Here is a 26,701-nt window from a genome sequence, read left to right on the forward strand (position 1 = left end):
ATTGAGGGAGTCCAGCAAAGGTTCACTAGACTGATTCCTGGAATGGCAGGACTGACATATGAAGAGGGACTGGATCGATTAGGCTTGTACTCACTGGAATTTAGAAGAATGACAGGGGATCTCATAGAAACATATAAAATCCTGATGGGTCTGGAACAGACTAGATGTGGGGAGAATCTTCCTGATGTTGGGGAAATGAAAAACTAGGGGTCACAATCTAAGAATAAGGGGTAAGCCAATCAGGGCTGAGATGGGGAAGAACTTCTTCAATCAGAGAATTGTGAACCTGTGGAATTCTCTACCACAGAAAGCTGTTGGGGCCAGTTCGTTAGCTATGTTCAAGAGGGAGCTGGACGTGGCCCTAGTGGTTAAAGGGATCAGGGGGTATGGAGAGAACGCGGGGAGTGGGATACTGAAAGTGCATGATCAACCATGATCATATTGAATGGTGATGCAGACTCGAAGGGCCGAATGGCCTACTCTTAAACCTATTTTCTATGTTTCTATTCAGGAGCAAGATGATGGGCTACAAGTGTGCTGTCACTTATTTCTGTTAATCTGGGAGACGATTTAAGACAAAAACAGCAGTAGATTGCGGCTGAAATATAAAAAAGTGAGTGCAGCAAGTGCTGGTGGTTTCCAGTACTTTACCACTTCTGCAGGAATGATTCAGTCAGCAGTCAGAACAAACTCTGCACATTCTGCAGCCCGACAGGGGAGGCGGTCATGTGATCAATCACATGATCCACACTTGGCTAAACTCTTTTCCTTGTAGCAGTTTTGGAGTTGCAGCCGCTACTGCGCTGTGAGAGCCGGCAGCTCTGCTCAGACTTGAACGCTGTGTTACAGCCATGGCTGAACGGACACCTCTGCTCAACTACCGGCTCTACACAGCGCCCGAGCCCCGCAGCAGCAGCACCGAAGGCGGCGGCAGCCGCGGCAGGAGAGAGGGTCAGCAGCCCCCGCCCAAGAAGCTGTCAACTTTCTTCGGGGTGGTTATCCCCACTCTGCTGTCCATGTTCAGCGTGGTGCTCTTCCTGCGGGTAGGTGAGTGCTGATAATTCCCTGGCGCTTGAGCCCTCTCTCTGGAGTTTTGTTGCAGTTTCATCCAGGCTCACACCCTGAAACTGGGAATTCCCTTCTGCTGTCGGCTGTAGTAGGGTTTGAACATTGCTATTTCAAATAATCAGGGCTCATTTCAAACTGTTCCAGGTTTAGAATGGATTTAGTTCTTAAAAAAAAACGATGCTCTCGGATGTAAATAGTTAGCCTCGAATATCTGGGATTTTTGTATTGTCTAGTAAACAAGATGGTTACTCACTGAACAAATAGCCCAGGAGGCCATTCTGCCCTTTGTTCCTGTGTCAGTTTTTTGAAAGACCATTCCAATTAGACCCACTCCCCTGCTGCTTTCCCATCACCATGCATAATTTTCCCTTTCAGGTGGTAATCCAGTCCCCTTTTTGAAACTTATGATTGAATCAGCTTCCATCGCTCTTTCAAGCAGTGCACTATGGCTCATCATGTTCCAGTTCATCACCATGCATAGCTTACCAAACTTCCTGTCAGTGGAAACTCCCTCTACACCCTATCAAAACCCCTCAATTTTAAACACCAGTTAAATTGTTGCTTAACTTTCTCTGCTCTAAAAAGAATAATCCCAGCTCACCACGATTTAAATTGCTCATCTGGTCCCGTTCTAGTCAATCCCCTCTTGTCCCTCTACAAGACCTGGACATCTGGATTTCTTTGTTCCTGTTCCCACTTTAAGATTGCACCATTTAGTTTCTATTGTCACTCCTTGGTCTTAAATTAATCACTTCACACTTCTGTGTTAAATTTGATTTGCCATGTGGCTGCCCATTTCACAAGTCTATATCCTTCTGAAGTCTGCAGCTATCCTCCTCACTGTGTTACACTTTTTTGAGTTTTGTGTCATCACATGTAATACTGAGGGAGCTAGCAATTTATAATGTTTATCTTTTGCAGTTCTATCTATCTCTACCATGGCAGAGAAATTGGGATGATATTTCCCCTGACTACAGTTGATACTGATGTGTCATCATAAGGATATGCTATTCCTCCATAGTTTCCTCTTTCATCTTGAACTATAAAATATTTATCATCCCTGCTGGCATTCCCGTTGAGATCAGTGGTCTAGATTTAACTGCTGCAATTTTAAAAATGTTCAACCGTATCCAATTATATACAATTCATAATTTCCTTTATTTTTTTCATCAGCATTGGAGGTGGCTGAATGTAAAATGCATTTTAAATGAGTTGAATAAAAGTTCACAGTTTAAGTTACTCCATCTCCTCTTATCCCAGACGACCCACCACCAGCTTTGTGTCAGAACCTGCCCATCGGCGGGCAGCACAGTGGTTAGCACTGCTGCCTCATAGCGCCAGAGACCCTGATTCAATTCCGGCCTTGGGTGATTGCCTCTGTGGAGTTTGCATGTTCTCTCCGTGTCTGTGTGGGTTTCCTCCGGGTGCTGCAGTATCCTTCCACATTCCAGATTAGGTGGATTGGCCATGCTAGATTGCCCCTTAATGCCCCAGATGTGAAGTTTAGGGGGATTAGCAGGGTAACTACGTGCGGTTGCGGGGATAGGACCTGGGTAAGATGCTCTGTCAGAGTGTCGGTGCAGATTTGATGGGCCGAATGGCCACCTCCTGCACTGTAGAGATTCTGAGTTACCAATGATGTACAGTCAAATATCTTTTATTCGTACTGCAAATTTAGCTGCATAAACACAGCCAAAATACCATTAACGTTTAAAGCCATCCAAGCAGAATGTCATCTGAACTTATTTTAAAAATAGACATTCTCAATAAGTGAAAATAACAAAAAGATTTTATAGTTCAATTTGAATGCGAAAACTGCTATACAAGAATCACAGGCCTTTGTGGTGACCGAAGTGTGAACAGTGGTTGTAGGAAACACCACCCCAACCTCATTGCTCTATTGGTGTTAGAGGTGCAAAATGATAAACATCACTGTCCAGCTCCCCCTATTAAATGTGATGAACCCATACTCATTAATGTGCTAATCAGTGAGAAGGATAGTAGCGGACTTCAGTAGGGCATAGACAACCTTGTTAAGTGAGCAGATATGTGGTAGATGACATTGAATGCAAAGAAGTGGGAAGTGGTACATTTTAAGAATGAGATGGACAATAGAAACTAAATGGTGCAATCTTTAACAGGGATGCAAAGATAAAGAAACCTTGAGAGTTCATATACACAAATTCAACTCCAACGTCATTCGATTGCAGATTACAAAAAGCTACAAGCGATTCATTCACTCCAGCAATGGCTGTCCATACCTTTGGCTGTTGAGGCCCTAAACTCTGTCTATGTTAAAGGTGCTATATAAATGTAAGTTCTCCTTCAGTGGCTGAGGCATATTTTTAAGAAAAGTTCTCTTGCTTGTATGAAAAAGGCAGTTCTTCTCTGAACTTCGTCATTAATGTTGTAAAGCATGGTGAGAAATAGAAAACTGGTGAAAAACAAAAAGGGTTATTCATTCATTCAGGAACATTTCCAAAGCTGCAACTGAATTTGCTGTATACAAATAATTAAATGATCAGTCCACTTTGTTTCTTTTTACTTTAGTGGCTTCACCCTTTAGAATTAGAGATCCTATTTAGTATTCACTATTGCATTTGAACCTTTGGTTCTGTTGCCTGGAAACATGCAGATAGTGGGCCTTTGAGTAATTTTGGCCATAACAGACTCAAAATTGTTTTAGATGGTGCATCCAACCTAGTGGACTTGGTAAACTGACTACAGTCACTGTATTATACAGTGGCATAATGTTGCTTTAACTTCTTGATTCTGATACTTCCCTATTTTCACCTGGGCAATTGTGTAGCAATATCAATCATAGGTAAAAAATAATTTACAAAATTACACTTATCCAGAGGAAGTCGTTAGTCCTCTGTAACCTCTGTTTTCCTTCTGCATAGGGCCATCAATCCAATTTTGTGTATGAATAAGATTGAGGGAATTATGCAGACTTAAATCTTTTTGGCTTTTTAGCCTTGGATTTCAGCAGTGAACAATTTTTAAATGTGAGCTTTATTCGGTGGCAGCACCCTTGCTTCTGAATTGGAAGGTTGTGAATTTTTGCCCCACACAATGTAAACTAACACTTCAGTTCAGTAGTGAGGAAGTGTCGGAGATGTCTGTCGGAATTCTACCACCTTGCCCGCCACAGAACCGGGGTAGGCGAGGGGCAGACAACGGAAATGTCTGCTGACCTCAAGCGGGTATTTCCGGTCTCACTCGGGCGAAGCTGTAAAATCCCGCCCGTCGTCTTTAAGATAAGTTTAAACCAAAAGTCCCGTCTGCCCTTTCATGTGAATATAAAATGTCCCAAAATCCCCCCAAAAACCAGAATAGACTCAAAGGGCTAAATGATCTACTCCTGCTTTTACATTTCTGTGAGATGTCATTCGAGGCTCCATATACCTCTTCAGATGAAGATTCCCTGCTACTCTTTTTGAAGAGTAGGGAATTCTCTCAGTAACCCAGCCAAGGTTTCTCCCTTAACCAACATTTCTAAAATAGGGTATTTATCTATCATGTTACTTGTGGCCACTTTGTTTCAAAATGACTCCTGTTAGTTTAAAAAAAAACTTGCTCATCTCCTATAAGTGTTAACTCTTTGCTTGTCACACACTTTGCCTTTTCCATCTTGATATGTGTCTTGTATAAACCTGGACAAAGAATGTCAGTGAGCTAACTGACAGCAATGAGCAACATAAACAAGATCACTGTTATCCACATAAGCACACGGGGGAATTGCTGGGTAATCATCATGAGTGGAATCAGTGATTATTTTCATCTCCCCTGGGATACTTGGGCCAATTGTAACACGCTTGCTCCCATCCAAGCTGTTATCAGCGACTTGCATTGAACTCCTGTGTCCTGCAGTAAACAATAATCATTGAACTTGATTTTAATAAATATTTTTTCAAAATTTATTTGCTGTGCCTTCAGGTCAGCTTCCTCTTTCAGTTTGAGTTACAGTATTAATAAATTCATATTTAAATTATTTTCTATACACTCGGGGCAGTATTTTAATGTAGTGCAAATGTGTTTCCTTTGGTGTAACAATAACGACTGGTTTTTTTATTGAAGGTTTTGTTGTTGGCCAAGCAGGACTCTACCAGAGTATTCTCATGTTCATTGTGGCATATTTCATCATAAGCATGACTGTGCTGTCAGTGTGTGCTATCTCCACTAATGGAGCTTTGGATGCTGGTGGAGCCTACTGTATCTTTTGATGTTATGATGATGATTCTGAGTTCATTAACATCGTGTTAATGTACAGGGAAGGCAATGGAGTAGTGGTATTGTCACCGGACTAGTAATCGGGATAATGATCTGAGAACCCGGGTTCAAATCTCACCATGGCAGATGATGAAATTTGAAATCAATAAAAATCTCGAATTAAAAAAGTCTGATGACCATGAAACCATTGTTAATTATCATAAAAACCCATCTGGTTCACTAATGTCCTTTTAGGGAAGGAAATCTGTTGTCCTTACCTGGTCTGGTCGACATGTGACTCCAGACCCACAGCAATGTGGTTGACTCTTAAATGCCCTCAGCGATGGACAATACATGCTTGTCCAGCCAGCGATGCCCACATCCCATGAACGAATATTAAAAAAATTAACTAGATGACAAGTCACACCATCTAAATTCAAGAGCTTCTCTTGTATTGGCATTTAAACTGAAAAATAAATAAACAGTGATGTTTTCCAATGTCTGGCAATATTCTGGTAAATTTGGGCCAGCAATTTTCTTATTTCAGGTCAAGGAAGTTCTCTGATGCAGCTCATAATTTTTTGATCAATTTTAACTTTATATATCTATCATCACCCACTCTGCTCATATCTCTTGGAGCATTTCCATTCACTTAAAAAGGGAGGATTGCAAGCTATAGAATTTGGTGGCAGATGTAGTACATAAAGTGAAGACTAATATGTTGATAAGGAACATGAGTAGGCTTTTCAACCCATCGAGTCCATTCCACATTATATTAGACCATGGCTGACAATTACCTTGACTCCATTTAAGTGCCATTGATCTATGTACCTTGATGCCCTTGTTGTAAAAATGTCTACCGTTTCAGTCTTAAATTGGGATTGACTCAGCATCCACAAGCCCTTGGGTAAAGAGTTCTTTATTTCCATGAATCCTTGTGTGGAAAATTGCTTCTTGATTTCACTCCTGAATGGCCCAGCTGCAGTTTAAAGAATGTGCCTCTGGCAAATTTTCTATGACTGTTCAATGAAATCCTTTTGTCATCTTAAACACTTCAATAGAATTGCCCCTCGGTCTTCTAAACTTAAATTCTTGTCTTCCTTTTAATCTTTAAGCCGTCATTATTTTGCTGAACCTATGCTGTACCTCATTCGAGGTCAATATTAACCTGAGGAACATTGTTTAAAGCTAGGCGCAGCACTGCAGATGGGGCTTGACCAAGCATAAATGATTGATCCACAAACCAGCAGAACCAGTACAAGCACTCAGAGTCTACATGTTTACAAATCATTTTTAAAAGATCATCTTTGGAGATACAAGTGTCGCCAACATTAGTTGTCCATTTCTAACTGCCCTTGAGATGATGGTTAACCGCCTTATTGAACTGGTACAGTCCATTTTGTACATTTTGAATCTACGGCGCTGCTGAATTTGATTATTTGCTTCCACATTACATAAACAACTTCACGTTATCATTCTCACATTATATTAGTTTGTCACATTTTTCCGTCATATTCACCCTTGTGTGAGGATAGAGATCAAAAGAAAGAGAAAAGCACATAATTACTTTCTGTCTTTCTAAACAGAAAGGTATGCTGTCAACTTCCATAATGCATTATGGTTGGCGCAGTGGTTAGCACTGCTGCCTCACAGTGCCAGGGATCCAGGTTTAATACTGGCCTCAGGTGACTGTGTGGAGTTTGCATGTTCTCCCCATGTCTGCGTGGGTTTCTTCCAGGTGCTCCGGTTTCCTCCTGCACCCCAAAGATGTACAAGTTAGCTTGATTGGCAATGCTAAATTGCCCCTTAGTGTCAGGGGATTAGCTGGGTAAATGCATGGGTTGTGGGAATAGGGCTTGGTTGGGATTGTTGTCGGTGGACAAGCTCAATGGGCCAAATGACCTCCTGCTGCACAGTAGGATAGGGATTCTGATTCTATGATTTGATCAAGTTGGCCTTGTTTACTCATCCCTCATAGATCGCTACATATCTCACCATTTCCATTTTGGCCCCAAGCACATTAAATCATTTGTAACTATAAACATGATGATGCCATTGTAGGTCAGGACCAAAGATTAAAGTGTGTGTTGTTAAAGCTCCACCCATGATCTCATCATTTTAAGGTTCAACTTGTGTAATATTTCTTTGCCAATTCCTGAGTTGCACCTTGTGCAAACTACCACCTACACATCCAATTTCTCTGCTTGCCAAACTCCGCTAACTCCTTCCCTAGCGCATTGCTTCAAATTCCTCAAACTTGTTTGCAGATATTTTCTTGATAAAGAGATCGTGTGATGCAACATCGATCAACCCTGCATCTCTGTTCATATCTTCACCCTTCTAACTCTGGCTTGTGTGAATTTTCCTGTCTTCTCTATTCCACTACAGGTGGTAGATCTTTTAGCTATTACATCCCCCACTCTATTATTCGCTTACTCAAAACGCTTTCCCTTACTGCATCTTTCCTCGCCTCCAAAGTTTACTTCCTGGAACATGCCTTTGACTGTTTTCCCCAAACCTTTTCACAATATCTGCTTAATCAGACTTTATTTATTTGCCCTCCCGCTAGAGAAGTTTCACACTTCATATATGCGCATATTGGTAATAGTGATATTGTTTTAGGTAAAATGAAACACTTACTGTACTTATTACTTGTAGATGGCAGTGTGTACCATCTACAAGTTCTCCAAGAACTCACCAAGGCTACTTAGGCAGCACCTTCCAAACCCATGACCGCCACCAATGAGAAGGACAAGGGCAGCAGATACATGGGAACACCACCACCCACAGGTTCCCCTCCAAGTCACTCACCATCCGGACTTGGAAATATATTGCCATTTCTTCACTGTCGCTTGGTCAAAATCCTGAAGCTATCTCCCTAACTCCACTGTGGATGTACCTGTACCACATGGACTGCAATGGTTTAAGAAGGCAGACCACCATCACCTTCTCAAGGGCAATTAGGGATGGGGTAATGCTGGCCTAGCCAACGACACCCACATCTTGTAAACGTTTTTAAAAACCGTCCAAAATAATCTTTATATCATTTTTTACCCTCTCTAATATTCATAAGGATCTTGATCTTGATAATATTGTGAAAACAATAAAATTGCAGAGGACAAATTTGCAGCATTAACTTCCAGTGAGCGTAAAATACATATCATCAAAATGATTCTTCCGTGTATATTTTTTTGATTAGGAATGCTATTTTTCATTATCTTTTCAAACAACACAGTGCAAGAGGTCTTTCCAGATATTTCTATCTTCAAAAATAAAACTGATCATGTCGACATTTCAAGATGAAACAAAATAATTTGCCAAATGGATAATGGTTAAACATTAGTACAGTATTCTGAGCACTTATCCTGCTTTGATCAATTAACTTGTATAACTAGGAATTGGTGAAGTGTGAAGGAACAGATAGTAAATTAAATGAGGTGTGAAATTGGCCCAGGATTGAAGGATAAAGAACATGGGGCCTGAATTTGCTGAAAGCTTGTGTCAAAGGAATGGTGCAACTGTGGCATTATTCTGGTTCAGAAATCACAAGAGGTTATGGTGCGAGTGACTTATACCATTAAATACATCGTGCCATTGTTTGCTGGGAATTTTGCGCTGCTGCACAGACCCTCGGCAAAAGAGCTGGAGGAATAATTATCATAGCTTCGTCCCCAACTAAATGCAATGGGTCAGATCAAGTTTGCTGAAATAATGCCATTGTGATCGCCACTGCCGCTTACAAACTACCACCGCAAGACTTGGAATCCAGCGAAGTATCCAATTAATCAGCATGTTTTCAGTTTGAGAGGTTTGCATTAAATAACATTCCTTGGACTTAAAATGTTGGAGGAGAATTATATTGAAATGTGCCATTTTGGAAAGACCTGGCTACCTTGCATATCAAGGAATTTTACTGATTTGAAAACATGCCTAGTAACAGGAGGTACATGGACTTCATTTGGTGGTGGTTGGAAGAATCTCCTTTAATACTAGTTTATCTTGATGTCAGTTGGAAGGAATTTTGGCAAATGCTTTCGATGTGTCAGATTTGCAGTTTGTCAATAATTTAACTTCATAATTCGGCAAATAAAGCATCTTGAACTCTCAAGTTAATACCATTAATCCTTTTTTGGTAGAATGGGAGTAAAAGGAATGGGTAGTATATGGGTCTGTGCATGCATGTGTAAGGATAAAACTGTTGGTCTTTATCAATCCAACCTTAATTTAATGTCATAACTTTGTCTAAAATAAAACAAGCAGTCACTTGCTGCAAAACAGAGTCAGAAATGAAATTAATCAGAAACCAGGGTTTGTAATATTGACTAATATAGAGTGGACGTGGGGAAGATGTTTCCATTAGTAAGAAAGACTGGGATCCGAGGGGTGCAGCCTCAGAATAAAGGGAAGATCCTTTAGAACCAAGATGAGGAAGAATTTCTTCAGCTAGAGGGTGGCGAATCTATGGAATTCATTGCCACAGAAGGCTGTGGAGGCCAAGTCATTGAGTGTATTTAAGACAAAGATAGGCTCTTGATTGGTAAGGGGATCAAAGGTTATGGGTAAAGGCGGGAGAATGAGGTTGAGAAACGTATCAGCCATGATTGAATAGCAGAGCAGAGTCGCTGGGCCGAATGACCTAATTCTGCTCCTATACCTTATTGTCTTATGGACTAGCATTCCTTGTTTTAGCAGGTTGGTGCTTTTGTGCCATCCAGATTGTGAGCAAGAGAATGGGTTGAATTTTACAACAGTTGCTCTGTTCCCCCACAGACTTAACTAGAACAGTTTCTTGGTGAGGGATATTTCATAGAAATTTCATAGAATCCCTACAGTGCAGAAGGAGGCCATTCGGCCCATCAAGTCTGCACTGACAACAATCCCACCCATCCGTGTAACTCCACATATTTACCCCACTAATCCCTCTAACCGACGCATCCTGTGACACTAAGGGGCAATTTATCATGGCCAATCAACCTAACGCACACATCTTTGGACTGTGGGAGGAAACCCACAAAGACATGGGGAGAATGTGCAAGATATAACATTGAAAAATATGAAAGGGTGTCAAGTTGCTGTACTTTTGTGATAAATACCCACCAAGCTTGCCAGAAAATGTTAGGGCTTGTTAATTCCGGTGAAGTAAAGTTTTAACTGTGATATCAGCATGGTGGCACAGTGATTAGCACCGCTGCCTCACAACGCTAGGGGCCCGGGTTCGATTCCGGCCTTGGGTGACTGTGTGAAGTTTGCACATTCTCCCTGTGGTTGTGTGGGCTTCCTCTGGGTGCTTTGGTTTCCTCCCACATGCGGGTTAGGTTGATTGGCCATGATAAGTTGCCCCTTAGTGTCAGTGGATGAGCAGGGTGAATACATTGGGTTAGGGGGATAGGGGCTGGGTGGGATTGTGGCCGGTGCAGGGTCGATGGGCTGAATGGCCTACTTCTGCACTGTAGGGATTCTATGATCCTGTATCTGTCTTCCTGTGTCAGGCTCCTGTACTTTGGATGAGTATCAGATATTGACCATGCCATTCCCAATCAGCAGCCATTTTTGCTGCTGGATATTCAGATTTTTCTCTGCAAACTGTGACATAAGTTCACCATTGGAGAATTGGGGCGCCCAGCAGTCTAAATTATGGCATGCATTTCGATAACATTTGCAGCCTTAAATTTTATACTAGAAAACTGATAAATTTCCTATTGGTATCCTAAAAATGAATCATTTCAACAGACAAGAATGTGTAGAGAAAGGAAAATGTTTGGAAAATAAGCTTTCTATCTCAAAATGTGATAGAGCAGACTTAATTGGGTTCCTACTTGCAATGTTATGACCCTCAAGCTGTGCACTATTGCCATATTATGGCAATCAAGCTGTGCCCTATGGCGAAACATGAGCTCACATTTGTCCATTTTGCTTGCCTGCATCCAGAGTTCTCTCCTTGACATCTAAATAGTTACATTTTGCTGTTCGTAGATGACTACTCACTTTGCATAGATTCAACATTAATCTGTACAAGTTCCTGTGCACTCATTTCATACCGGTTGGTGGCTTTTATAATTTTATTTTTGCACACAAGAAATTGTTGCAAAATGAAGCAAATTATGTAGAGTAAGAATGATGATTCGGCTTTTGTGAAAATAAAAGTTGCTCAGTTTTTTCCTTTACAGATATGTGGTCAGATATGATCAGTCGAGCATTGGGTCCAGAATTTGGAGGCAGTATTGGAATCATGTTCTTCTTTGCAAATATATGTGGGAGTGCCCTCTATGTGTTGGGACTTGTTGAGTCTATAGTTGACATTTTCGGATTGCCGCCAGCTGGTAAGTACATGATTTTAAATCCATTGTTCCAGTTCTATTTTGGATTTGCATTTCTGATAAACCTTATGCACTTTTAATTACGGGACTGGTTATTCCCACTACTGCATTGTTATTTGGCACAGTAAGAAGTCTCACCACGCCAGGTTAAAGTCCAACAGGTTTATTTGGAATCACAAGCTTTCGGAGCACTGCTCCTCCTTCAGGTAAGTGATGAACTGATGAAGGAGCAGTGCTCCAAAAGCTCGTGATTCCAAATAAACCTGTTGGACTTTAACCTGGTGTTGTGTGACTTCTTATAGTGCCTACCGCAGTCCAACGCAGGCATCTCCACATCATTGTTATTCGGCAAAAGGAAAGAAAAATGAGCATTAGTTGGTAAACTGGTGTAACAGTAAGGATTTAATGCCCTCTGTTCTGTGCTTATACAAAAACCACAACTTGATGAATGGTGCTGCAAGTGGAGCAGGCAAACTTGTCACTCATTGGCTATTCCTTAAGATATTCTGAAATGGGACTATTTTGTACGGTGCTGAAAAAGCACTTCAAAACTGTTCAGTTACAGAATAGGTAATGGACGGGATTCTCTGATTACATCCGTACCCACCCTGCTGCCAATGAGAACGGAGAATTTGGCGCTCAGCCAAAACTCCACACTGCAACGGCATTGGCGAACTCCAGCCGCGGGCGAGGTCGCAGGTTTCCGGTGAATATTTTTGAAAGCCTAAGTGAATTGGAGGATCCACCTTGATCTGGGAGGCGTACATTTGTGATGAAGAAATCGATGATTTCTTCATGGTTATTCTGAGAGATGTGAGAGATTTAAGGAACTGGTTGAAGAGAGCAAAGCTTTTCTGCACCCAAAGTGATCCTAAAATTGCAGTTGTTTTTGGCAAGGAGTGTTTAGCATTGTTGCATTTTAGCCAGATCTGGCATTAACTTCAAAGCAGGGAGTGCACCAAGTAGACTCAAGTTTGTGTTCCTTGAGGGAGCAAAGATGGGGATTGAAGCATGCAGAATGACTAGGTGTGAGCGATTTGGCTGAGGTTGAAGGATTAATGGTAGAGTTAAGGGCATTGTTGAACAAATTACCTGTTGTGGGGAATGCAGGACTAAAGGCCAGTTAGTTATAAGCTTGAAGTCCGGTTCTAAGTGGCTTGGGCCGATAATCCTCAGGTATGACAGCTAAATTGCAGCAAAGCTTGTATTTACACAGCCAGATGCTTCAGACTATTAGTCAGAGGGCACTTAAAACAAACTAATCGTTCAGGACAGATTTCACAAACCCTGCTTTCTAAACATTGAGGAATACCCTATGGTTACTGGTTTGTATTCCTTCCTGCAGCGGGAAAGAACCTGTAATTTATTTTTGAGTCATTCCTGCATTGGAATTGGCAGGATGAGCTTGCTGGTGGATAAGAGAGTAATCCTACATCTCCATTGTTTACTGCTGGCAAGACTAGTAATGTCTTTCTAGACAGAAGCCCTTTAGTGTCCCAAGATGTGTGGGTTAGGGGAATTAGCGGGCTAGATACATTTGGCTCTGGGGATAGGGCCTGGATTGGATGCTCTGTTAGAGAGTTGGTGCAGACTTGATGGGCCGAATGGTCTCCTTCTGCACTGTAGGGATTCTACATGTGCACTGTAGGGATTCTATATGTCCCTAACATGTGCACCCCCCCCCCCCCGTCTCGTCCCCCAAAGCAATGACAGCAGTACCTTGAGTTGTGTGTTTCTGCTGTCATGACATTTCAGATTTACAGAGAAACAGCAGTCATATTGTTTGAGACAATTAAATCTTCAATGTCGCTTTGTGGATGATTACAGTTGTCTGTGCCATAGAGATTAAAATGTAGCTCCGATTTTTACAGGAGGTAGGCTTTGAGTCATATATTGCTAATTGAAACATTGTCTTTTGCAGGGCAAACTGCAAGCAGCATGCAGATTCTTCCAAATTCCTACTGGTATGAACTTCTCTATGGCACAGTGATTCTTATCCTCTGCCTTCTTGTATGCTTGGTTGGAGCCGACATCTATGCAAAAGCTTCCTTCATAATCTTCCTTATTGTTATTGTGGTACTTGGCACCATATTCATCAGCTTTTTTGTAGTGTCACCAAAATCTATTAACATCACGATGAGCTTGGGGAATATCTCGGAGGCTTCATTCACCGGATTTAAACTGTCAACTCTGAAAAGTAATCTTCCATGTAAGTTAATCTGAAAAATACTACAGTAGTATTGTAACTTCATTCAAAATGTATATAGGCTGAAACAGTATTAGGGCAACAGCGTTTTGTGACTACTTATTTGCATAATTTCCGACTTGTTTATCATTAAAATGATTAGTCAAAACTTGTATCGCAACACCTTATGTATTTGGTCTAATTGCGGAAAATAATCAATGCATATTGACCTTCTGCTGTGAAGGCAGAAGACAATATTAAACTTTTCTTCTGTATATTGCTGAAAATAATGACATGCTACCAAAAGCTTTTTGTTTTGCATTCGTCAGGACAGATGCAAGAATACCAAATTTCAAATAATCGTAATAATTTATGCCACAGGCAAACATGGCGCTGATTGGTTGGCAAGTTGACTAATTAGCCAAGGCATTGACATGGAGCTCCCCAAGCTCCTGGTTAATTAAAAAAAGGTGCAAAGCTTTTTTTTCGCCGAGAACAGGGTCCCTATGTCGCTTCAAGCAAGTGTAAGTGAACCATGTCATGAACACGACTGATTATCTTAAATTAGTTGCTAGGAGACCATATAGCATTGGCAATATCGATTTCTTTTCAGTCATATTCAAGTTCTGCACTACCAAGTAACTGTTTTCTTGTTACTTTCACTAAGTAACAAGTATTTTTTTTTCTCAGAAACAAATTAGTTTTTTAACATGAAAATTACTGGTGATCAAAGATTCTTTTTTCCAAAACAAACACTTCCCAAAGGGCAATAAATTGGTGCTTTGTTTTTGCAAGTAGATAGTGTATAGGTCACATGGTGCAATGAGAGCAGCATAGAAGCTTAAGCAAATTTATTAGATTTACTTTAATTTCCTCTTGGGTGTGTCCATTGCCTTATTCAAGTAGTGAATTTTTACTCAACGAATGCTGCTCTGTTAGGGACCCTGAGCTTATTCAGAGCAATCTGCTCATCTTGGTCACTTTGCAAAATATTTAGGTGCAAACTTGTTCCAACTTGCTGTCAGCCCAGTCTTGGATGAGTCTGAAGTCTTTAGAATCATAGAATCCCTACAGTGCAGAAGGAGACCGTTTGGCCCATCAAGTCTGCACCAACTCTCTAACAGAGCATCCCACCCAGGCCCTATCCCCGTAGCCCCACGTATTTAGCCTGTTAATTCCCCCAACCCACACATCTTGGGACACTAAGGGCAATTTAGCATGGCCAATACACCTAACCCGCACATCTTTGTACTGTGGGAGGAAACCAGGATCATAAAAACACTTAACATGTAATTGGGCAATAGGTTAAGCAGGAAGCAAAGGGGAAAATGGCATAATTGCTTCTATTTTTCCTTCCTCCTTTTATGGGATGTGGATGTTACTGATAAGGCCAGCATTTGTTGCCCATCCGCGATTGTCCTTGAACTGAGTGGCTTGTTGGGCCATTTCAGAGGGCAGTTAAGAGTTAACCACATTGCTGTGGGTCTAGAATCGTACGTAGGTCAGACAGGTAAGGATGGCAGATTTCATTCTCTAAAGGACATTAGTGATCCAGATGGATTTTCACACTCGCCATTACTAGGATTTGATCCTGTGCCCCCAGAGAATTGGCCTGGGCCTCTGAATTACTTGTCCAGTGTCATTGCCTCGACACCACTATCTCCCCATGGATAATGCATGCTTAAACGGTCTCCCCATGTCCTTAAACTAAATAGAGAGGGGATAGTTCCTGAGAGGTGATACATAGAACATAGAACATTACAGCGCAGTACAGGCCATTCGGCCCTCGATGTTGCGCCGACCAGTGGTACCAATCTAAAGCCCCTCTAATCTACACTATTCCAATATCATCCATATGTTTATCCAATAACCCAATATAGGCTGACAAAACAGAAGAATATGGTAGCATTGCAAGGCAGTTATTTAGATAACGATATCCAGGGTGTGACAGAAAAGGAGAGTGTACATACATTAAAAAAACAGCAAATGGGGTCAAAAATTATTAAAAAAGCAAAATAAATGGCTCCTTCCTGAAAGGCTGTGAAACAGATTTTTAATCAGTAAGGGAATTGAGGGTTGTGGGAAAGTGGAGTTGAAGAATATATCAGCCATGATCTCATTGAATGGCAGAGCAGACCCGATGGGCCGAATGGCATACTTCTGCTCCTGCGTCCAATAGCCTTATAATGTTATGGCTAATGCCATGCCCAATGTGAGAAGGAAGGTTGCGAGTGAGGAAAAGCAGCACTTTTCTTTCCCCCTTACCATAAATTCCAATTAATTTGCATTTTTAAAATTTGGATTGGATCTTTTTAAAAAAACACAAATCAGTTTGCGTTGCCTCTATTTCTGCTGCAGCTGACTACGTAGAAGACTACACAACTGGCAAGATGATGAGTTTTGCTGCCGTATTTGCAGTTATGTTCAATGGATGCACTGGTATTATGGCTGGATCCAATATGTCAGGTAAGGTCCAAACAAATATTTAAAGAGCAATATGGGTGTGAAGTGTATTGATAAATTTGTTGATTGCACATTGTGCACATTAATTAAATTATTACTTTGAATTTCGAAGATTTTGGAAAATAGGTTTCTGCTCTATGCAGTTGCATTGTTATCTGGCACATTTAGAAAAAAAGTTTTGACTGTCTTGTGATCCACACAACATGGTATCAACAAGATTTATTGCGTGGTAGTTTGTAAGGATTTAGTGTTCCGAGTATGCATTACAATGTTTATTATAGTGCTAAATCCGCAGTGGCACTTTTGTTGCTAAATCATTTGTTAAATGCTATTTGCTGGTTAGAAATGTCTGTTTATATGCATCATGAAAAATTCAATAAAGTTTGGGTAACCAAAAAAAGTTAACTGAAGTTGTAAATCGTTGCTTTGATATTTTCAGGTGATTTAAAGAACCCCAGTTATTCTATTCCCAGAGGCACTATTACAGCAGTAATCTTTACGTACATCATCTATAATATTTTATGTCTCATGATCAGCTGCACCTGTGAGAGGTGAGTCTAATTTTTATTTTTTTAATGTCCTAATCTTTTGTTGATGAATAAACAAGTCCTCCATGTGCCTGCCCTCTGTTATTTGATATTATGGTTAAGTGAAATTATTACAAAGCAAAAACATTAAGTGTGTGCTTTATTAATTTTTCTGCTTATAAGAACTACTTCAGCCACCTTTTAAAAGTGTTTGGGAGAAAGTGAGCCTTATTTTGAGGGAGCAATATACAATTATATTAAGCTGTGCACCTTCACTTACACTGCTATTTGAGATGCACATGTTTATTCACCCAGAGTTTGTGTTAAAATTCCGCACAACCAGTTCAGTTGATATCAAGAATGCAAGATTTTTTAAAAAATTGAACAGCAAACAAAAGATTAATGATTTGGCAAGAGTTGCTGTGTTTGAACATTATTTCTGGTCGGGGTACACTTTAAAGTTTCACTAACAAGCATATTTCCTTTACAAAATATTCATTTGTACGTACACATATGCTATATATCTTGGAAAAAATGATCAATTGATTTAATATTCATTGCGTTACAGAAAATTGTCTCCATTAACTATGGTTGTCGTTCAGTGACATTTTGTAGTCTTAACTGTTGTTATGCCACTGTGTAATCATAAGCTATGCATTGCAAACAGTATATTTGGAAGGAATATTGACAACATAACTGCCTTGTGTGAATGAACCAACCTGAAAATCTCTATACTGCAGAGTACAGGGGCGGATAGCTTCAGTTGCTCTCGCACCCTAAAGCAGTACATTTCTGTGACTTTGAATAGTTTGTTCAAAGATTATTGCTGGGGTGTGGCTTTAATATGCACGATGTGGAGATGCCGGCGTTGGACTGGGGTAAACACAGTAAGAAGTTTAACAACACCAGGTTAAAGTCCAACAGGTTTATTTGGTAGCAAAAGCCACACAAGCTTTCGAGGCTCTGAGCCCCTTCTTCAGGTGAGTGGGAATTCTGTTCACAAACAGAACTTATAAGACACAGACTCAATTTACATGAATAATGGTTGGAATGCGAATACTTACAACTAATCCAGTCTTTAAGAAACAAAACAATGGGAGTGGGGAGAGCATCAAGACAGGCTAAAAAGATGTGTATTGTCTCCAGACAAGACAGCCAGTGAAACTCTGCAGGTCCACGCAACTGTGGGAGTTACAAATAGTGTGACATAAATTCTGATTCTAGGATCGCATGATAAAGACTCAGGAGGAAAAAAGCAGAAATATTTATGTGAAATAGTGTGACATAAACCCAATATCCCGGTTGAGGCCGTCCTTGTGTGTGCGGAACCTGGCTATCAGTTTCTGCTCCGCGACTCTGCGCTGTCGTGTGTCGCGAAGGCCGCCTTGGAGAACGCTTACCCGAATATCAGAGGCCGAATGCCCGTGACCGCTGAAGTGCTCCCCAACAGGAAGAGAACAGTCTTGCCTGGTGATTGTCGAGCGGTGTTCATTCATCCGTTGTCGCAGCGTCTGCATAGTTTCCCCAATGTACCATGCCTCGGGACATCCTTTCTTGCAGCGTATCAGGTAGACAACGTTAGCCGAGTTGCAAGAGTATGTACCGTGTACCTGGTGGATGGTGTTCTCACGTGAGATGATGGCATCTGTGTCGATGATCCGGCACGTCTTGCAGAGGTTGCTGTGGCAGGGTTGTGTGGTGTCTTGGTCACTGTTCTCCTGAAGGCTGGGTAGTTTGCTGCGGACAATGGTCTGTTTGAGGTTGTGCGGTTGTTTGAAGGCAAGAAGTGGGGGTGTGGGGATGGCCTTGGCGAGATGTTCGTCTTCATCAATGACATGTTGAAGGCTCCGGAGGAGATGCCGTAGCTTCTCCGCTCCGGGGAAGTACTGGACAACGAAGGGTACTCTGTCCACTGTGTCCCGTGTTTGTCTTCTGAGGAGGTCGGTGCGGTTTTTCGCTGTGGCGCGTTGGAACTGTTGATCAATGAGTCTAGCGCCATATCCTGTTCTTATGAGGGCATCTTTCAGCGTCTGGAGGTGTCTGTTGCGATCCTCCTCATCCGAGCAGATCCTGTGTATACGGAGGGCTTGTCCGTAGGGGATGGCTTCTTTAACGTGTTTAGGGTGGAAGCTGGAGAAGTGGAGCATCGTGAGGTTATCCGTGGGCTTGCGGTACAGTGAGGTGCTGAGGTGACCGTCCTTAATGGAGATGCGCGTGTCCAAGAATGCAACCGATTCCGGAGAGTAGTCTATGGTGAGCCTGATGGTGGGATGGAACTTGTTGATGTCATCATAGAGTTGTTTCAGTGATTGTTCACCATGAGTCCAAAGGAAGAAAATGTCATCGATGTATCTAGTGTATAGCACCGGTTGAAGGTCCCGTGCGGTGAAGAAGTCTTGTTCGAACCTGTGCATGAAGATGTTGGCATATTGAGGTGCAAATTTGGTCCCCATGGCTGTTCCGTGTGTCTGGATGAAGAACTGGTTGTTGAAGGTGAAGATATTGTGGTCCAGGATGAAGCGGATGAGATGTACAATGGATGTCTCAGCACTCTACACCAGCATCCCCCATGACGATGGCATTGCTGCAACGGCCTCAGTGCTCAGCGCCAACAACTGCCAGTTTCCAGATGCAATTTTACATCTCATCCGCTTCATCCTGGACCACAATATCTTCACCTTCAACAACCAGTTCTTCATCCAGACACACGGAACAGCCATGGGGACCAAATTTGCACCTCAATATGCCAACATCTTCATGCACAGGTTCGAACAAGACTTCTTCACCGCACGGGACCTTCAACCGGTGCTATACACTAGATACATCGATGACATTTTCTTCCTTTGGACTCATGGTGAACAATCACTGAAACAACTCTATGATGACATCAACAAGTTCCATCCCACCATCAGGCTCACCATAGACTACTCTCCGGAATCGGTTGCATTCTTGGACACGCGCATCTCCATTAAGGACGGTCACCTCAGCACCTCACTGTACCGCAAGCCCACGGATAACCTCACGATGCTCCACTTCTCCAGCTTCCACCCTAAACACGTTAAAGAAGCCATCCCCTACGGACAAGCCCTCCGTATACACAGGATCTGCTCGGATGAGGAGGATCGCAACAGACACCTCCAGACGCTGAAAGATGCCCTCATAAGAACAGGATATGGCGCTAGACTCATTGATCAACAGTTCCAACGCGCCACAGCGAAAAACCGCACCGACCTCCTCAGAAGACAAACACGGGACACAGTGGACAGAGTACCCTTCGTTGTCCAGTACTTCCCCGGAGCGGAGAAGCTACGGCATCTCCTCCGGAGCCTTCAACATGTCATTGATGAAGACGAACATCTCGCCAAGGCCATCCCCACACCCCCACTTCTTGCCTTCAAACAACCGCACAACCTCAAACAGACCATTGTCCGCAGCAAACTACCCAGCCTTCAGGAGAACAGTGACCAAGACACCACACAACCCTGCCACAGCAACCTCTGCAAGACGTGCCGGATCATCGACACAGATGCCATCATCTCACGTGAGAACACCATCCACCAGGTACACGGTACATACTCTTGCAACTCGGCTAACGTTGTCTACCTGATACGCTGCAAGAAAGGATGTCCCGAGGCATGGTACATTGGGGAAACTATGCAGACGCTGCGACAACGGATGAATGAACACCGCTCGACAATCACCAGGCAAGACTGTTCTCTTCCTGTTGGGGAGCACTTCAGCGGTCACGGGCATTCGGCCTCTGATATTCGGGTAAGCGTTCTCCAAGGCGGCCTTCGCGACACACGACAGCGCAGAGTCGCGGAGCAGAAACTGATAGCCAGGTTCCGCACACACAAGGACGGCCTCAACCGGGATATTGGGTTTATGTCACACTATTTCACATAAATATTTCTGCTTTTTTCCTCCTGAGTCTTTATCATGCGATCCTAGAATCAGAATTTATGTCACACTATTTGTAACTCCCACAGTTGCGTGGACCTGCAGAGTTTCACTGGCTGTCTTGTCTGGAGACAATACACATCTTTTTAGCCTGTCTTGATGCTCTCCCCACTCCCATTGTTTTGTTTCTTAAAGACTGGATTAGTTGTAAGTATTCGCATTCCAACCATTATTCATGTAAATTGAGTCTGTGTCTTATAAGTTCTGTTTGTGAACAGAATTCCCACTCACCTGAAGAAGGGGCTCAGAGCCTCGAAAGCTTGTGTGGCTTTTGCTACCAAATAAACCTGTTGGACTTTAACCTGGTGTTGTTAAACTTCTTACTTTAATATGCACCCCAGTTTTAGTGTTTTTTTTATTTGTTCCTGGATGTGAACATCTCTTGAACCGCTGCAGAACATGTAGAATCATAGACTCCTACAGTGCAGAAGGAGGCCATTCGGCTCATCGAGTCTGCACCAACCACAATCTCACCCATAACCCCATGCATTTATCCCGCTAGTCCTCCTGACACTAAGGGGCAATTTAGCCTGACCAATCCACCTAACCCGCACATCTTTGGACTGTGGGAGGAAACTGGAGCACCCGAAGGAAACCCATGCAGACGCGGGGAGAATGTGCAAACTCCACACAGTGACCCAAGCCAGGAATCGAACCTGGGTCCCTGGCACTGTGAGGCAACAGTGCTAACCACTGTGCCACCATGCCGCCCATGTAACATAGGTATTCCCACAGTGCTGTTAGGGAGAGATTTTCAGATTATTGATCTAGTGACAGTGAAGGAACGGCGATATATTGCCCATAATGATGTTGTATGACTTGGATGGAAACTTAGTGATGTTGCCTTGCATCTGCTGCCTTTGTTCTAGGTAAGAAGTCTCACAACACCAGGTTAAAGTCCAACAGGTTTATTTGGTAGCAAAGCTAGAACAAAATCTTTGTTCTAGGTGGCAGAGTTTGCAAGTTTGGAAGGTGCTGGTGAAGGCCCCTTGTCACTAGTACACACAGCTGTCACTTTGCACAGGTGGTGAAGGGAATGAATGTTTAAGGTGGTGGATTTAGTGCTGAGGAAGGGTTGCTTTGTCTTGAGAGGTGTCAAGCCTCTTGAATACTGCTGGAGCTGCGCTCATCCAGGCAAGTGGAGAGTATTCTATCACACTCCTGACATGTGCATTATTGACGATGGACAGGCTTTGGGAACTCAAAATGATTGACTCACTGCAGAATACCTAGCCTCCGATCTGCTTGGGTCACTGTCTGTGCGGAGTCTGCACATTCTCCCCGTGTCTGCATGAGTTCCTCTGGGTGCTCCGGTTTCCTCCCACAGTCTGAAAGACGTGCTTGTTAGGTGCATTGGCCATGCTAAATTCTCCCTCAATATTACCTGAACAGGCGCCGGAGTGTGGCGACTAGAAGATTTTCACAGTAACTTCATTGTAGTGTTAATATAAGCCTACTTGTGACACTAATAACATAAAACTTACTTTCCCTTGTAGCCACAGTATTTAAATGGCTGGTCCAGTTTCCGATAAGTAGTAACCAGGATATTAATACTAGGAGATTCAGCAATGATAATGCTGTTGAATGTCAAAAGGAAACATGGTTAGATTCTCGCTTTGTTAGAGATGCCTGGGACTTGTGTGGCATGAATATTGCTCGCCACCTCATCAGCCCAAATCTGGATGTTCTGCAGTGGGCACGGAATGCTTCATTATCTGAGAGTTTTGAATGGTGTTGACCACGGTGCAATCATCAGCAAACACCTCCATTTCTGACCTTGCGTTTGCATAGTGCTTTCAACATAAAGCATAATTCAAGGTATTTCTCAGATGGGGCAGAATGATAAACCTTTTAGGCTGAGCATCTAGCAAAGATTACGGGAGGTTGAATTTTAGGGACATCAGTGTTAGAAAAATATTTACTTTTGAAAAGAAGTGATGAGGTAAATAGGGTTGATGGGAAAGTAGAAATATCCTTTTTTAATTAAAATGTTGTTTCAGTTCAACAAGATTAAATGATTGTAGTTAAATCAAGTTATTAAGGACCAATCAATGTTTAGGGCAAATTGAAATAGCTCTTCCCTTTGTTTTCGCCTTTGTGGAAGCAGTGACTCATGCTAGACAAGAGTTCCACAGGTGTTGGCTCACCTCCAATACTCCATTGAAGTACTCATCCATACGTGAAGTTCAGCAGTGAGTGTGAACAAGCTGTTCTACAGTGCAGAGTGCAGAGGAAGAATTGATGCTGTATTTGTTTCTAACCTTAGCGGCACGGTAGCACAGTGGTTAGCACTGCTGCTTCACAGCTCCAGGGACCTGGGTTCGATTCCCGGCTTGGGTCACTGTCTGTGTGGAGTTTGCACATTTTCCTCATGTCTGCGTGTGTTTCCTCCGGGTGCTCCGGTTTCCTCCCACAGTCCAAAGATGTGCGGGTTAGGTTGATTGGTTATGCTAAAATTGCCCTTAGTGTCCTGAGATGCGTAGCTTACAGGGATTAGTGGGTAAATATGTAGGGATATGGGGGTAGGGCCTGGGTGGGATTGTGGTCGGTGCAAACTCGATGGGCCGAATGGCCTCTTTCTGTGCTGTAGGGTTTCTATGATTTCTTATCCGCTATTCTACTCTTTGCTCACTGATGTTTACCTCCATTGCATGCTCTCTCGTTGTCCCAGCCCAGGAATATTGTAGTGCCATTGTGCCTTACGTTCAACATTTCAGCTAAGGCATACTAAGTTGACTTCTTTATTGCTTAAGTTCAGGCCATTCATTCAGCTGCTGGTTTGAGCTTTGATCTGGTGTACTTTTCCAGTCTATCTCTATGCATGGCTACTTTTGACTGGTGTGGTTTTTGACCTGTGAAGTGCAGTAGGATGTTTTCCTGCGTGAAAGGCACTATGTAAGTGCAAGTTGTTTTGAGACTGGGACTGGGTTTTCCTTGGTCTGTTTGACTCCATGTTGTACCGAGTAGGACTGAGCCGATGGAAGTCAAATCATGCATTTCCAGAAATGGGCAGTCATTTTCACTAGGTCACAGCAGTCCTAATGTACAAATTAATGGATGTAATGGTTGAGCAATTTTGCACAGTACCTTTTTATGACTTGAAATGTTATTCTTTGAGTGAAACTAAACTAAACTGAAATGCGTTATTTTAAGTTGAATTTATTTCAAATATGTGACTAACAGCAGGTTATTTTGTTCCTAGCTTGTAGCCATTAGAGAAGAAATGTTATTCGGTCTGTACATCAGTCATTTTAGCACAATGCAGTCAGATCATTATGCTCCCTTAAAAGAAAGCATTTAACCTCCATGCTTTTATACACCACCTTCTAGAGCAATTAGACCCTGCTGTAGAAACCCAGCTCTCCCAAATTGATGAATGTATCTTACATTTTTACATAATACGCTGAATCTCATGTGGGTCACCTTCATTTGTTCTGTAATAAATTCCGCTGCACCACAAATCGATTATTGCTCTACTTTGTGGGTAAGGCGGTTGAAATTCCATTAACATCTTAAAATGTTTTATGAGGAATGCTTACTTCATGTTAACTAAGTTGTATTTATTTGAGACAAAATCAAAATTAAATGCGGCGATTCCTCTTGTAATTTAAAAAATATGATTTGTTTTACAAAGACTTTCTGCAGACTTTTCTCTTATCAAGGTGCAGAGTCAAAGGGCTCCACTTGAAATGTTAAGCAGTCTTTTCTATTTCAGCTGCCGACTGATCAGAACTGTTTTTATTTGTTCGAGGTGTGGAGTGTCGCTGGCTAGGCCGGCCTTTATTGCCCATCCCTCATTGCCTTTTGAGAAGGAGTGGTGAGTTGTCATTGTGAATGGCTCCAGTCCATGTGGTGCAGGTACACCCACAATGCTGTTAAGGATGTTTTGGGATTTGGACTCTAACCCGAGAGTAAGAAAATTCTTGTCAAGGAATAACCTTATTCGCAAAAAGGACGGTCATTAATTTAGAATGCAAAGTAACAAGGTTTAATGAACAACAAAGATTAATATTAACATTTCACTAGTTGAGACATGGGACTATACACAAGTTCAACCCATATTGGTCTGTCGTTCTTGTGGATTTCGGGCTCTTCTTTTCTTAGTTCTTTGAATCTGGTTTCTTGATTACTGATGTCCTTTGAGATTTAAACTAAGTCAATTTAACTCTAATATACACACAAACCATTTTACAGCTTCAAGTCTTCAACTCTGGTGAATCATTTTTCAGCCTACAACTTCCCAATCTATCTTAGCTGCTAAAACTTTCAGTCCACCTTAACTGCTGAAGCTGCACCCTTCACAACTGCCTGCTGAATGTGTAACGCTCTCAAGCTACACACTTCACAGTTGTTGTTGAGCATTTTTTCTTTCTCGCTTTCTCTTGTTGTAGTAGAGATCTTTTAAACATGTAATATTCACACTCTTTGAAAGCAATTACTTTAGCCCCAATACTGGATCCTATTTTTGATCACGATACTGGATACTTATGGCCCTCCTCAACCTGTGGGAATTACTTCATAGAATCATAGAATCCTACAATGTAGGGAGGTCATTCAGCCCATTGAGCCTGCACCGACCACAATCCCACCCAGGCCCTATCCCCATAACCCCATGCGCTCACCCTAGCTAGCCCCCCTGACACTTGAGGGCAATTTTGCATGGCCAATCCACCTAATCTGCACATCTTTGGACTGTGGGAGGAAACCGGAGCACCCGTGCAGACATGGAGAGAACGTGCAAACTCCCCACGCAGTCACCCGAGGCCGGAATCGAACCTGGGTCTCTGGCGCTGTGAGGCAGCAGTGCTAACCACAAACTTCAGTCACTTCTGTGTTCATACAGTAATCCCTAACCAATGACAATAATATCGACTGACAGTGTCCGAAACAAATGCCCACTCCTGGCTTGGACTCTTTAGACAAATGCCCCAGCAAGTGTCCTGCCGTCAATGCTATTATCTCTTGGCAAGTGCAAAAATCTTTTAAAGTTCTAGTACCTTTGTTTGCAGGTAGTCTGTACATCTGTGTTAACACAACTATTAATTTCTAATCAAATATGTGCAATTCTTGACCATTTGAGAAGAGTTCTTCTGGCTTCCATACAAGAACCTAACTTTAGTTTGTATCCTTTATTTGAAATTCTAGCCCTCGGACTATCTTTCTAGCCGACCAACATCCCAGTTTTGGGTTCCCTTTACTGCTAATGCTAGACTCACTGGAGCCCAAATGTGCCCCAACTGTAACTCCACATGATCTTTCCAAAGCTGCATTACAGTATTTTAGCACTTGGAGATGCCTACTTAAAGACCATTCCAATAATACATACAAAGGCTTTTTATCACAAAGCTTATGTACAGTACAATTTGATAACTTAAGTAAAAGCAAAATACTGCAGATGCTGGAAATTTGAAATAAAAACAGAGGATGCTGGATAAACTCAGCAGGTATGGCAGCGCATGTGGAGAGAGAAGCACCGAGAACTCCCTCTCACCCAAGCCAAATTTATCCTGCCCGTAAAATATATGCTTGATCCCACTCCCGCAAGTCGTGGCTCCCACACTAGCTGATGTTGTAAATTATTCCCCCACTGTAGGTTCGGTTCCCTGCCTGTCAAAACCATCGCCAACACCACTGCCTCCAACCCTCTTAAGGAAAGCCACTCTCAAACTGGCTTTCCTAGCTAAAATTTGCTATAACTACTGGTGGACTGAGTTGTCAACGTCAGTCTTTCGTCCAGCTTGGCTTCTTCCCCTCCATGGCACTGAAATGGCCCTAATCAAAATGCTCAATGTCATTTCTTTGTGCATTTTCCCTGTACAGCCTTTGACACAGTCTTCCTTTCTTTTGCTCAGTGTACTGTTCTTATTTGATTTCCAATCTGATTGGAGGCAGAACATAGAAGATAGGAGGCCATTTGGCCCTTCAAGCCTGCTCTGCCATTTATTACGATCATGGCTGACCGTCCAACT

At 42.3% G+C, this 26,701-nt stretch overlaps 1 protein-coding gene across 2 annotated transcripts in view; it reads left to right on the top strand.

Annotated features, from left to right (window-relative positions):
• The first annotated feature begins 771 nt into the window (after nt 1-771).
• LOC144489647 (solute carrier family 12 member 9) overlaps nt 772-26,701 on the top strand; it is a 97,555-nt gene continuing 71,625 nt past the window's right edge. Inside the window, exons 1-6 of one of the 2 annotated variants that reach the window (XM_078207507.1) lie at nt 772-1,047; nt 5,149-5,283; nt 11,460-11,600; nt 13,519-13,806; nt 16,141-16,248; nt 16,685-16,796. In XM_078207507.1, the coding sequence (XP_078063633.1) occupies nt 852-1,047; nt 5,149-5,283; nt 11,460-11,600; nt 13,519-13,806; nt 16,141-16,248; nt 16,685-16,796 (980 nt within the window). In that variant the 5' untranslated portion in view covers nt 772-851. The remainder of the gene's footprint in view (nt 1,048-5,148; nt 5,284-11,459; nt 11,601-13,518; nt 13,807-16,140; nt 16,249-16,684; nt 16,797-26,701) is intronic. The other variant, XM_078207516.1, reaches the window with a different exon arrangement.

The sequence above is a fragment of the Mustelus asterias genome, chromosome 3, assembly GCF_964213995.1.
Source record: "Mustelus asterias chromosome 3, sMusAst1.hap1.1, whole genome shotgun sequence".
In the NCBI taxonomy this organism is placed as follows: domain Eukaryota; kingdom Metazoa; phylum Chordata; class Chondrichthyes; order Carcharhiniformes; family Triakidae; genus Mustelus; species Mustelus asterias.